The sequence below is a fragment of the Prunus persica genome, chromosome G7 (genome assembly GCF_000346465.2).
Source record: "Prunus persica cultivar Lovell chromosome G7, Prunus_persica_NCBIv2, whole genome shotgun sequence".
Taxonomy (NCBI): domain Eukaryota; kingdom Viridiplantae; phylum Streptophyta; class Magnoliopsida; order Rosales; family Rosaceae; genus Prunus; species Prunus persica.
In genome coordinates, this window is record NC_034015.1 from 2,786,781 (window position 1) to 2,800,099 (window position 13,319).

The following is a 13,319-nucleotide window of genomic DNA, read 5'->3' on the forward strand; positions in this document are numbered from 1 at the left end:
TTTTATTTATAATTATATTATTAATAATTCTTATAAATATTCCCCCCCCCCCCCCCCCCCCCCCCCCCCCCGCGCCCCCGCCCTTTCTTATTAGCAAATAAGATATGACCATGTCATTTGTCATGTCACTTGGTATCCAAAATATAAATGAATTCTATAGACATATGTACATGTGCATGCATTTACTTGTGATCCTATAGGCATGCAAGTTTGCGTAAGAGCACCCTCTTACATATGGGTTGCCCTTGAGCAGATGCATATGAATTCAGCTGCAGCTGAGGCAACTATTTTGTCACTCTCCCAGACTCCCCAGCCATACCAGGCGTGTAAATTCATTCTTGGTAAGTTAAAAATACTTTATTCATGTTAGACATAAATGTAGTTTTCTTTTTGTCTTCTGTAATTAGCTATGCTTTTGCCATATCCTGTCTCGAATATAGAGTTAAATAACTGTACATGAGCTGATGATAATGAAACTAGGATTGCTGTAATTGATGGTGCAAGATTAAGGGTAAGAGTTTGGGGAACTATAAATGTCCTATCGAATTATTATGCTGATAGTGATTTTATAATTTCAGAGAACTCTCAGGTGGCCAATGCAAGGTTTCAGGCTGCAGCTGCAATTCGAAATGCAGCTATTAGAGAATGGGGTTTTCTTAGCTCTGATAACAAGAGAAGCATGATTAGGTTATGTCACTCTTGAAACGCATTGCTCTTTGTTTTTTTCCTCATAAGCAATATGAATAAACTATTCCGCAACTATTGTAGTTTGTTTACTTTATAAAAAGAGAAATAATAATATTAGTTCACAACTGGAGATCTTTCTTAAAATACCTCAATTGTTCTTCTATAACCAATATACTCTTCGTAGCTTGTAATTTGGTATAGTTCTTATCATTAATAATGATTAATCATTAGTTTATTTATATGTTTGTTGATGATTCCTTGAATATGTATATTTTGTTTGCAGTTTTTGTCTTTGTTTTGTTATGCAACATGCTAATTCACCTGAGGGCTACGTTCAAGCAAAGGTTTCTTCCGTGGCTGCTCAATTGTTGAAAAGGGGCTGGTAAGTGGTGCATGATTTTCTATGTAAATTGGCCTATGAACTCATGATAGGAGAGAATTCCTGGTTTGGCTATGATTTAAATGGAACTTTATAAATTAGCATTTCAATAAATTTATCTTGCCAAGTATTGTGTGTAGGCTTGAATTTTCAGCTACTGATAAGGAGGCCTTTTTCTATCAGGTATGAAATTTATATCTTATCATTAGGGTATCTGTATCCAGCCACTTTTTTTGCACCTGAGGTATCCAGGATTCTTAGAGCAGCCAATTATGATTGCAGGTAAACCAGGCTGTTTATGGCATTCATGGTGTAGATGTGCAGTTCGCTGGAATTAATTTCCTCGAATCTCTGGTATAACTCTTTTTCAGCTTACTTCATCTAACTAGTTATTTTAGTTTCTGTCTTGTTTTTGCTTCAGCATTTAGGACGTTACCAAATTTACGACCAAGTATTTCTTTTGTTTTAGGTTTCTGAATTTTCTCCATCTACTTCAAGTGCGATGGGACTTCCTAGAGAGTTTCATGAGCATTGCCGGAAGTCATTAGAGCTAGACCATTTGAAGGTTTCACTACTGGCGTTTGCATCATGTTTTTAAAGCATTTGATTTATTTTATACGAACAGAGTTTTCCTTTGAGATGATTAATGTGGCGGTCTTTTGATTTTGCCTCTCTGCTTACACATTGTTGTTTTATTTATTTCAACAATAGACATTCTACTGCTGGGCACGAGATGCTGCTTTAAGTGTCACAAATAGAATAATTGAGTCTGACTCGGCTATACCTGAGGTTAAAGTCTGCACTGCTGCATTCCGCCTCATGCTTCAAATTCTGAACTGGGAGTTCAGTACAACTGCATTTGCTGATGGAGTCAAGCAAGGAAGTGATTCACCTAAGAGGTCCGAGTGTAACTTAGTGCAGGTATTTGCTTCTTTAAAGTTCATAGCATGAAGTCTTCATATTATAGGAAACATTATTGATATAACATACTGACTGAAAGCACTCATGAGAATAGATCTAAGTGTGTGGATGAGTCATCTTACCTTTTTTATATGTTTGTTCGTGGTTTCTGAAATAACAGATCAAATATTAGCAAATCCTTTTAATAAAGTTGTTTTTCTTATTAAAATCATAAGAATAATAATCGTGTTCATATTACTACTGTTTCTGGCGGAAATACAGTTGCACCTTCCAAAAATCTTGTAACTATGTAATGTTCAGCCATCCTGCAATATGGTATAGTATTTAGTGTGTTTTAGTGATTGATGAGTTTTCTGGTCTCTCTATGTTACTTGTAGCCTGGTCCTGCTTGGCGTGATGTTTTGGTTACTGGTGGCCATATAGGGTGGCTCTTGAGCTTATATGGAGCACTGAGACAGAAGTTTTCTTGTGAAGGTTATTGGCTTGATTGCCCCATAGCTGTCGCTGCACGAAAGTTAATTGTACAGTTCTGCTCCTTGACAGGAACCGTATTTCTTTCTGGTAAAATTGTTTCCTTTCCTCCTGTTCTATAATTGTAACATGTTTTATTTTGTTAATGTCATTTACTTTCTTCTGTATGAGTCAGATGAAGATATAATCATCTGAGGGAATGTGTCAGACGCCTGTTTGGTTGAAACTATGACTTGCCTGTGTGATAAATTTTGCTAGGAGTCTTACACTCAATGTCAATATGGGCCAGAAGTTGATGGGTTATGATCTGGTTTCCTGTGAACCTAGCATTAACCTTTGAAATTTTTAGTATCTTAAATGTATTTTTTTGGTTTTGGGCGTTTAATTTATGGCTAATTAATGGTTAACAACACTGGTCAAACTAAAAATGGAGATTGATTTTGAATGTTTTCTCAAGTAGAAATTGACTACTTATGTGATAATAGTTATATGGTTTCTTCTGTATCTATCTTTCATCAGTCACTTTAGTAACTTGTTCAATGATCTAGATAATGTACAAATGCATGAGCACCATCTTCTCGAACTGCTTTCTGGAATAATACAGTGGATTGATCCTCCTGATGCTGTTTCTAAAGCGATTGAATGTGGAAAGAGTGAAAGGTTATATCCTTGTCAATTATTGTTTCCTCCTAACATTTAGTATTTCTTTTTGTTTTCACGATTTTCTCAAGTTCATTTTGGTTTTCTTCAGTGAGATGCTCGACGGTTGTCGTGCGTTGTTGTCCATTGCAACGGTTACAACTCCCTCTGTGTTTGACCAACTCTTGAAATCAACAAGGTCAGTGGTGGAGTTTCTGATTATTGGTTGTTTAGTTATCATTTATATTAAGGTAATTGTTATGATGGCATTTCCTGTCCCATGTTATTTAGTTTGAATGGGGTCAACCTTTGCTTTGGAATTCAGGCCCTATGGCACTCTTACCTTGTTATGCGTACTGATGTCCGAAGTTGTTAAGAACCTCATGACTAATAACTCTGAGGAAGAGACATGGAGCTGGGAGGCACGCGATATCTTACTAGATACCTGGACTGCCCTCCTTGTGGTAAATGTTTATTTATTTATTTGTTTTTATTTTTATTTTTTATGCACAATGGTATGCATTAGTTTGTGGAGATTTTATTCTTCCCCCATATTTGTCATACAATGTAAACTTACTTTTCATCGATCATTTATTGATACCTATTTTAAATATTATAGTACTAGTTTGTTCTAGTTTTGTTTAATTGTCATTCCATGTTACTATAATACATGCTTCCCTTTAATGTGCAATTCCCGTCCTTTAAATAGAGAGATTTCCTGCTCACTGCTTCTCGTGCCTTACTAGCCCTATCTATAGAGCTGCTCTACCAGGCGAATTAAAAAAAGGCCTTAAAGGATAGGGGGGAGAGAAGTGTACTAGAAAGGATCAGCCTTGTAGGTGGCGAGCGCTTTTATTATTTTGAAAAAAAATGTTATTTAATGGAGTTTGATCAGTGTGGCGGGGTTGTTTCTACATGAAGAATGTGTAATTTTCTCACATTATGTTAAAGTTTAAGGCAGTCATTGAGTTTTTCTTCTCTCTCTCTCTCTTCTTTTTTGGAAATTCTCCAGCCAATTAATAGGAGTGGCGGGAATGCGTTGCTTCCAGCTGAAGGGAAAAATGCCACAGCTAGTTTATTTGCCTTGATTGTACAGGCTGAACTAAAAGGTAATTCTGACATATTATTTTGTTCTTGTTGTTTTGATTCCAAAACCATTTTTCCTGCTTTTCTTTTCAATTATCAATCAGTACATGATGGTGAATCCTTTGTGATACAGCTGCTTCTGCATCAGCATTTAAAGATGATGACTCTGACTACCTTCAAGCATCCATTGTAGGTATGGGAGACTTATATATAAGACTCTTCCTGTCGTTATGTATATTGGTTGACTTGTTCAAAAAAAGAACAGTGGCATGGTATTTACATAACAATAGCAATCATCATTATCATTATCGTTACCTTAACTTAATCTTTTGGTTTGATATTATTCACCTTTCTACTGTATGGTTAATGCAGCCTTGGATGAGAGGTTAAGCTCCTATGCTCTTATCGCTAGAGCAGCAATTGATGTTACAATTCCTTTGCTCACAAGGCTGTTTACTGAGCGTTTTGAACGGCTTAATCAGGTGTCTTTACCATTTTATTTCAGAAGGATATCTCTATTGAAACAATATATTGGTGCTCAAGTACTATTTGTAATGTAATGTTGCTCTTAAAACTCAATGGTGGGGGATATTCTACAATATATTAGCCATTTAAGGTGTATTGACTTTCCATAAATTCTCTTTTATTAAGCTTCTTGGCTTGATCACTGTAATATTTTTTTTCTTATAGGAAAGAGAGCACGACATGGAAAAGCACATGAATTAATGGAAATTACCGAATTTCTGATTAAAAGAATGGAAAAATCAAAGATGCTACTTTAGTTTTCTTCATTCTAATGTTAACTCATTTTCTCTATTAATAAAGCAGGAGAAAATAATCTTTCTTATCTCAAATGAAGTGTAACAAATAGCTAAAGTCTCTTTTCTTTTTCTTCTCATCCAGTTACTTATAAGTTATTCACTTGTTTTTAGGGCAGGGGCATTATTGATCCAACTGAAACTTTGGAGGAACTTTACTCATTGTTACTCATTACTGGGCATGTAATCGCTGATGAAGGGGAGGGAGAAACACCCCTGGTAATGGGTCAATTATTTCTGCTTATTTGAGAGCTTTGATGTGCATTAACTACTGCATGTGTTGTTCATTCCCCAGAGTTCATAAAATCATATGGAAGTATGAAAGTGTTTTGTGGTCCCCGACTCTGATTGTTCATATTAAATACATCCAATTTTGATTGTTGGAAGAAAGCTAAAGAATAATTAATAATAAGATAAGACCTTATGGAAGAGGGATATTTTATTACACAAATTTTTTCGTATATAGGATAATCTACTTGATTTTAGTAGTCACTTTTTTTATGTTTGAGTGTGCTGAACTGTCTTCTCGTTTGTTGACACTCTATGGACAAAGAGGGTGACCATAAATTTTCATCTTTAATTGAAAGTCTATTTTGAATGTCCATGACTCTGAATTCTGATTATTGTTTATGTTGTGTTGTTCAGATTCCAAATGCTATACAAATTCATTTTCCACAAAATCTGGAAGCAGAAAATCATCCTCTCGTCATTCTTTGCAGGTAAAGTTCTCACTTCCTGTCAACCTTTCTGAAGATGAAATTAGACTTTGAACTTTGTTATTCAAGATACTGAATGAGATAAATGGAAAAATTAGACTTCGTATATATATACACATCATACATTAAAGCACAAACTCATGATCTTAAATCAAACCAAGTACCTTTATTTAGACATCTTGTTTATGTGTTGGCTTTTTCTCTTGCTTTAATTATTTGATGCAGCTCAATCATAAGGTTTGCTGAGAAAAGTTTAGAACCAGAAATGAGAGCATCAGTTTTCAGTCCTCGACTCATGGAGGTAACACTAAATTCATTTATGTGAATATTACATACCTTATGTGCCATGCATTTCATTATTATGGGTGTCAAATGCATATCTGGTGTGCAACTATACCTTGCAGGAAGCATATATATATGAACCAAATGTCCTCAGCGCCAACAGGCCTTTAGGGATCTGGTGTCTAAAGAACTTGAGATTCTTTGAGAAAACGTATTTTCTTAGTTCTATCTTGTTTTGTTCTATTGGATGCTATTTTTGCTAACCAATAGGAAGCTATGTTGTGCTCCATTATATGTGTTTAGGTTCAAGATTGAGAATTGGAATAAGTTCACGTTTTGAATGTTGAACATAGCGTACATTCATGGGTAGGGGATGAGTAGGTTATCATTTATTTAAGGATTAACAATTCATTTGGGCTCTATGAAGGAATTGAGGTTTTGTAATTTCTTGAAAAATTATTAAGCCTCCTGTATTCCATCCCTATTATCCTTTTCAACAGCTGCTTTGGGATTCCTTCTTGCTGTCTTCAAGCCATTCTACCAGTTCAGTTATTAGAGCTGATGTTTTGTGCAGGCTGTTATATGGTTCATTGCAAGATGGTCTTGTACATACCTAATGTCTCGTGAAGAAAATAGAGAAAGAAACTCCAGAAACATCTTGCTCAAATTTTTTGGAGAACACAATCAGGGAAAATTTGTGCTTGACATTATTGTGCGCATATCCTTGACAGCACTGATGTCATATCCTGGAGAGAAGGATCTGCAGGTGTGTGCTACAAAACCTTTTTCATGGTGGTTGTCTTTGATGTTGTACTTTTTCTTTTCAAACATTACTTCCACTATCATGTTTCTTGATTACAACTATGGTACATAATATACTGAGAGTGTTAAGAGGGTACTCTTTTCAAACATTAGTGCTATTCTCTTGTCCAGATTAAGATAAGGCTGGTGATGATTTTTCAGTTTTGTTTGACAGGCGCTCACATGTTTCCAGCTACTTAATGCCCTTGTGCAGCAAAAACATATTTGTGTTCACCTTGTTGCATTGGTGAGTTAGATAAGTGCATGCATTTTTGTGCTTTGAAATGCATAAAATACATTATTATCCCATTAATTATGAAGAAATTCTTTTCTATAATTGTCAACTTTTGGTACTGGTAAAAGCTCAGATGCTCCTTTTCAAGTGGTTATTCCTTTATATTCTTGTGGATTATCAACTCTCCAGAACTGGAGCTATATGTAAACAAGCTTTTGGTGCATTACCTCTCTTGCTAAGATTAATGAAACTATTTACAACTAAGTTTGACATGAATTATTTGTTATCTCATTATAATTTATATGCAAGAAATGATACTCATGAGTCTATCTTGATTTTCTAACTTTGTTCTCAGGATTCATGGCGTGACCTGGCAAATGCTTTTGCTAATGAAAAAACTTTGTTCTTGTTAAATACAGCTCACCAGGTGAGAATTTAATATGCTTTGACTTGGAGCTATTGATCATTTTTCATTTGTGTCATCTATTTGTTCCTTCTGCCCCAGCGTTCGCTTTCTCAGACACTTGTTCATTCAGCTTCTGGCTTGAGAAATTCAGAGGCATCAAACCTGTAGGTCTTCCATTTTAAGTTTCCTTTGCTGCCTACCATTTATCTTGTAGAAATTGTGATGTTGTACAGATTAATTTTTGTGTAACATTTCAATTAAGGTATGTGAGGGATCTCATGGGTCACATGGCAACTTATCTTGTGGAAATGTCAAGCAAGTCTGACTTTAAAAGCATTGCTCAACAACCAGATATTATCCTGCCGGTGAGGACAGAAATTCTGAAAGAAGTTCTATTAATTTTCTTACAAGAACAATATAACATCACAACATCTTGTAGGTCAGTTGCTTGCTGGAGAGGCTTCGGGGGGCTGCCAGCGCTTCAGAACCTCGTACACAAAAAGCAATTTATGAGTTGGGATTCTCTGTAATGAATCCTGTTCTAGTTCTTCTTGAGGTCTACAAACATGAGGTATTATTTGTATTCATTTACAATTGTGTATTTTTCTTTCACAATATGTCGACTTTCAAAGCTCCATTTTTCTCAGACCTCCCCCTTTCTAGAGTAATTATAATAAAATTTGTTCTTCCTATTTGTGCATGTTTTTCAAAAATTGTACAGATACCTTGCCCATTTCCTTGATTAAGTTTTTTTCTCATTCATAAATCACTCAGTAGTATTTGCAATTCACTTTGAAGCATTGGTATTCGAATCCCTCTAACTCTTAAGGATTTCTTTTCCCTTATGCTTTGACCTGTGGTGAATCTTTTTAATGGAATTTTGATAGTACATTCATTTATACTGATCTTCAATTATTGTTTAGTCTGCAGTTGTATATCTGATACTTAAGTTTGTAGTTTCTTGGGTGGATGGACAAATAAGCTATCTAGAGGCTCAGGAAACTGCTATTGTTGTTAATTTCTGCATGAGTTTGCTTCAGCTTTACTCATCAAACAATATTGGCAAGGTATTTTCTTCTTCTGGGCATTGCACTCTGTTTTTGTGTGTAATTAGTGATTTTGGATGGTATGAATTGTTTATTGTGAAATCATGATTGTTGCAGCCGTATCCCACTAAGATTATAATAACCAGTTAGTTTCCTATCTGCATTTAGTTTCCTATCTGCATGCTTTACGTCTTCATTGCTCTTGCAGATATCAATAAGTCTGTCAACCAGCTTACTTACTGAAGCAAAGACTGAGAAATACAAGGATCTACGTGCTCTCCTCCAGCTCCTTTCAAGCCTTTGTTCCAAAGATCTGGTATGGTTTTTTATTTTGTTTTTGCACTGAGGTTGTTCATCTGTTCATTGCTATTAAGCTTTTTATGAATCTATTGATGAATACATAACTGCAGGTTGATTTTTCATCCGATTCTACAGCGACACATGCCACAAACATATCTCAGGTAACTTTGAATCTCATTCCTGTGACAAAATTGTAGATAATATCTGACACGTTGCTCTTGCAGGTCGTTTATTTTGGTCTTCATATAGTTACTCCTCTCCTATCGTTGGACCTGCTGAAATACCCCAAGTTTTGCAATGATGTGAGACCTTCTATCCTTCTTGAGGGAAAAACCCCTGTTTCTTTATTTTCTGAATCTAATTTATGGTATAATTCTCGTGCAGTACTTCTCATTGCTGTCACATTTATTGGAGGTCTATCCTGAAACAGTTGCACAACTAAACGGCGAAGCCTTTTCTCATGTACTAGGAACTCTTGATTTTGGTCTTCACCATCAGGTAGTTTAAGTGTTTAAACTTTAAATAATAGTGGTGGATACCAATTTAGGTAACAGATATATACAAGTATTGCTCTATATTATGCTCATGTGGTGACCTGCAAGCTGAACAACCAAGAAGAGACGAAGTACATCATTAAAAAAATGCATTATATGTATGTTAGTTTTGGGCGTTTGTGGATTTTATGTTTCTATATGTGCATGCGTTGGCATTGTTTCGTTATACAAGAAATTTGTTTGCTGAACCTGCATGGTTGAACGTTTTGTTAGGACGTGGAAATCGTTGATATGTGTTTGAGAGCTTTGAGAGCTCTTGCTTCCTACCACTACGTGGAAACAAGTGCAGGTAAAGTAGGCTTGGGCTCACATGCTGCAGGTCTTAAGGATCCTGGTGGAAATTTTAAGGAAGGCATTTTGAGCCGGTTCCTTCGCTCAGTACTGCAGTTACTCCTTTTTGAGGATTATAGGTAAAGGCTGAGACCCACATGGTGGTTCAAGGAGTTCATCCTGTTGCTTTTGTTGCCATCTTAATTTAAAGCTTTCATTTTCATGATTTCAGTCCTGACCTGGTCAGCAGTGCAGCAGATGCTCTTCTTCCTTTGATACTTTGTGAACAAAGCCTATACCAGGTAGTTCTCTTGAAGCTTTTTCTATAATGTTAACAGGGTCTTTCAATTGGATGACTGACATTTGCGTTTTATGTTTTGAAGTGCTTGTATGGTAATGAAGTGTCTATTACTTCTGGTTGTATCCTAGGCTATATTGGTTCGAGATTTTTTTGGGTTTCTGTCCAAATTAGCCCCCCTATAGACACACGTATCACATTTCTGAGGTTGTACTGATATATGGCAGTAGTCAAAGCTGTGTCTTTTTACCTCACCATTCTTTGAGTCAATTGTTTTCTCCAATACTGCTAGATGAGTTGCCTGTGTGTAGTCCGATTATATTAAGTAGGTTCCAATCATAAATTATCACTCCTCATATCTTAAATTATTCTTCGTTCTTTCCTCATAAATTGTTCTTGGTTTTGCGCAGAGATTAGGCAGTGAGTTGATAGAGAGGCAGGCAAATGCAACCTTGAAATCGAGGCTGACAAATGCATTGCAGTGTCTTACAAGTGCGAATCAGCTTTCATCTACTCTTGATCGGAAGAACTATCAAGTATTCAGGAAAAATCTGAACAGCTTCCTGATTGATGTTCGAGGATTCTTGCGGACAATGTGACTGAGATCATATGTACTCTATTGTGTAAATAGGGGGGGAGGTATGTGGGAAGGGGTGTTCTGTTCATTTTTGTACGATTGCACAACAAAAACAATTTTGGTACCTTACATGATTGCTTTGTGAATACTCCAATGAATTGTTGTGATCCCAAGCTGAATGATTGCAATTGGTACGTTAAGAGATAACCATTTAGTAACTTTACCAGGCGCTGCTATCCATCCAGATTATTGGTGGGCTGTGCTTGTGATTTTTTCAGCCTTCAGATATGTCCTCTTTTGTTTGTTTCCTTATGTTTTGGTTTCTACCTTTTACTCATATGCACCTTGCATATGATTTCGTTGAATTGGATTAACTATGATCAGACACAGAGAAGCTAACAGGATAGGACTGAGTTATAACGTCATGGCTCTGGCATTGGCAAGTTGTTCAAGGTTCTCCTTACCCTTTTTATTAAGGTAATCTCTAAACAAGTCTCGTTTCAGAATTTACTTATTGGATGAATGGATGCAGCATGATTGCTGGTGGTTAAGAAATCTGACCCATTTGCTGTAACACTGTTTTAAACTAGGGAGATACTATATTTGCCCTAGGTTTCAGAGTCACCATGCTGTACTAGTATTTCCTCTCGGCCTTTATTTTTTTTCATATATCAATTATGATAACAAAAAGGAAATCAAATTTCAACCCGCTGAGTGGTAGTCTTGGTGGCCGAGTGTGTGGTTGAGATTTGTGGTGTGTGGTGCGTCAGATCCTGATCTTTAATCACACGATTGTGGTCGAGGAAAGAACACCTCATGGCCATTAGTTACCTTGGCAACAAGGCTTTTTCTTATTAAAAGCTTAGCGTCGCCGAGTTAGGCAACTATAATACTCAGACAAGCAAACTTAACAGACCAAGAATTTTTGTTGAGATATGGATCAAATGGTGCTAAAAAAGACTTTGAATTGTATTAAAAGAAAATCTTGTTGATATATTGGAGGAACAATTACAATGGATGGTGCTCAAGAACGGGGCCCACCAAAGATTTTCTCATGTAATCATATCACCAAGATTTTGTTAGGATCTCAAGTAAGAAAGAAAACCTCTTTTCAATTACCCAAAACGGGGCCCATCGAACGGCCGACAGAATCCAGGTCTAAACAAATATTCACCATGTCATTGGTGTACGCAAATCTCTGGCTCACTAGTGCAAGTATACTCTTCTTCGAAAGCTTTGGTTTCTTCTGACCATAGTTCTACAACAAAACCATAAAATGGAAGGTACACTTGTTAAGTACAAATTACAGTACGATAAGGGGGAAATTTGAAACTACATGACACAACTGGAAATGATACCTTTTGTCCATCTAGTGCATAGTCATATCCCTCAACCATTCTAGGTAATATCAATTGTGCTTTCTCCTCTTCGGAGCCTCTAATCACATGATTAGTGACTCTCCTCGATTTGTCACTTTTACTGCACCTCATCGCAGCTCAGTTAAAGTTGCTAATGGTACTCTTACTTCTGTTCAAGGAACTGGTTCCCTTAATTTCACACCTACTCTGTCATTGTCCTCTATCCTATATGTTCCTTCTCTTTCCAATAATTTGCTCTATGTTTTTTTTTTATAATTATTTTTTTTAATCAAAGTGAAGAATTTCATTGAACTTGCATCAACACTTACAATAGAATCAAATGGCAAAACGGAGGGTTAAGAGTGGCCTCATTAAAACCTTGACATATAAAACCCCCAAAGGAGGAAAATCCGGTCAAGGAAAAAGAGTACCACAGCACCTCCAAATAAACAACAAAGAAAAACAAAAAAGCACCATTAAGTCTGCATCCTATCACTCTCTAGTACTTGCTTCAGCCAGGGGGGGCAATATCTTCATCGAATTACCAAACAATTAAATTGTTATGTAACCTTCTTTCCCACTTATTGTATTTTTCAGGACCTTCTCATGAAGATGATGATTGGAATTGGTAAGGAGAGGGGTAATCTCTATTATTTTGAAGAAACTAACACTGTTGGCCTTGTGTTTCAAGTTGATGGGGATCATACATCAAAACCAAAGAAGACTATGTTATGGCATCGTCGTTTAGGACGTCCATCTTTCTTGTATTTGGAACGCTTATTTCCTAATTTATTTACAAAGTTTTAAGTTCTAGTTTACGGTGTGAACATTGCATTTTGGCTAAGAATCATCATGTTACTTGTCAACATTCCTCCAATAAAAATGACCCTTTGCTATTGTTAACACTGATGTTTGGGGTCCATTTTCTACTCCTACTTCTTCTGGTGGTTTGTGTAATTTATTGATGATAAAATCTCAAGTGTATTTTCTTGGGTTTTTCTTCTACCCAAAATGGGTACAAGTGTTTCCATCCTCCCACGAACAAGTACTATGTCTCTATGGATGTTGAGTTTCAGGAACACAGTTCTTATTTTTCTCAGGATATCTCCAATTCTCCCCTTCAGAGGGAGCATCCATATTGTGAAGGTGAGAATTTGGCACATTTGGAGTTTAGTGATTATTTGACAGAGTTACCAGTTGATGAGATTTTGGGCTTGAGCTTGAATCAGAATCTGGTAGATTTACATATAAACATTGAACCTCAAGGGGAGTCATCTTCAGCTTTAGTGGGCAATGAGACTTTCAAGGTGTTCCAATCTCTTCCCTCTATTCCAGCTCCTATGGTCTACAAAATGTATTAGAAGAGAAAGAATTTTGCAACTAATATTGTCTCTACTAAAGTTGACGGAACTGATTCTGCAGCTAACCCCTCTCTTAATACCACTCCGCTATTCTAATCGGCTTCCCATGAGAAT

At 36.3% G+C, this 13,319-nt stretch overlaps 1 protein-coding gene across 3 annotated transcripts in view; it reads left to right on the plus strand.

Moving 5' to 3' along the window:
* LOC18770246 (exportin-4) overlaps positions 1 to 10,770 on the plus strand; it is an 11,866-nt gene extending 1,096 nt beyond the window's left edge. The window contains exons 3-33 of one of the 3 annotated variants that reach the window (XM_007203152.2): positions 254 to 341; positions 579 to 687; positions 971 to 1,069; positions 1,207 to 1,249; positions 1,349 to 1,420; positions 1,536 to 1,631; positions 1,778 to 1,987; positions 2,365 to 2,548; positions 3,007 to 3,118; positions 3,210 to 3,296; positions 3,423 to 3,561; positions 4,110 to 4,206; positions 4,317 to 4,376; positions 4,556 to 4,665; positions 5,116 to 5,220; positions 5,647 to 5,720; positions 5,943 to 6,018; positions 6,574 to 6,765; positions 6,976 to 7,047; positions 7,391 to 7,462; positions 7,541 to 7,605; positions 7,704 to 7,806; positions 7,881 to 8,012; positions 8,365 to 8,508; positions 8,696 to 8,803; positions 8,898 to 8,948; positions 9,012 to 9,089; positions 9,172 to 9,285; positions 9,555 to 9,751; positions 9,844 to 9,913; positions 10,320 to 10,770. In XM_007203152.2, coding sequence (XP_007203214.2) covers positions 254 to 341; positions 579 to 687; positions 971 to 1,069; positions 1,207 to 1,249; positions 1,349 to 1,420; positions 1,536 to 1,631; positions 1,778 to 1,987; positions 2,365 to 2,548; positions 3,007 to 3,118; positions 3,210 to 3,296; positions 3,423 to 3,561; positions 4,110 to 4,206; positions 4,317 to 4,376; positions 4,556 to 4,665; positions 5,116 to 5,220; positions 5,647 to 5,720; positions 5,943 to 6,018; positions 6,574 to 6,765; positions 6,976 to 7,047; positions 7,391 to 7,462; positions 7,541 to 7,605; positions 7,704 to 7,806; positions 7,881 to 8,012; positions 8,365 to 8,508; positions 8,696 to 8,803; positions 8,898 to 8,948; positions 9,012 to 9,089; positions 9,172 to 9,285; positions 9,555 to 9,751; positions 9,844 to 9,913; positions 10,320 to 10,508 — 3,348 coding nt within the window. In that variant the 3' untranslated portion in view covers positions 10,509 to 10,770. Of the gene's footprint in view, positions 1 to 253; positions 342 to 578; positions 688 to 970; positions 1,070 to 1,206; positions 1,250 to 1,348; positions 1,421 to 1,535; positions 1,632 to 1,777; positions 1,988 to 2,364; positions 2,549 to 3,006; positions 3,119 to 3,209; positions 3,297 to 3,422; positions 3,562 to 4,109; positions 4,207 to 4,316; positions 4,377 to 4,555; positions 4,666 to 5,115; positions 5,221 to 5,646; positions 5,721 to 5,942; positions 6,019 to 6,573; positions 6,766 to 6,962; positions 7,048 to 7,390; positions 7,463 to 7,540; positions 7,606 to 7,703; positions 7,807 to 7,880; positions 8,013 to 8,364; positions 8,509 to 8,695; positions 8,804 to 8,897; positions 8,949 to 9,011; positions 9,090 to 9,171; positions 9,286 to 9,554; positions 9,752 to 9,843; positions 9,914 to 10,319 lie in introns of those variants that run through there. The other 2 variants (XR_002272581.1, XM_020568743.1) reach the window with 2 other exon arrangements.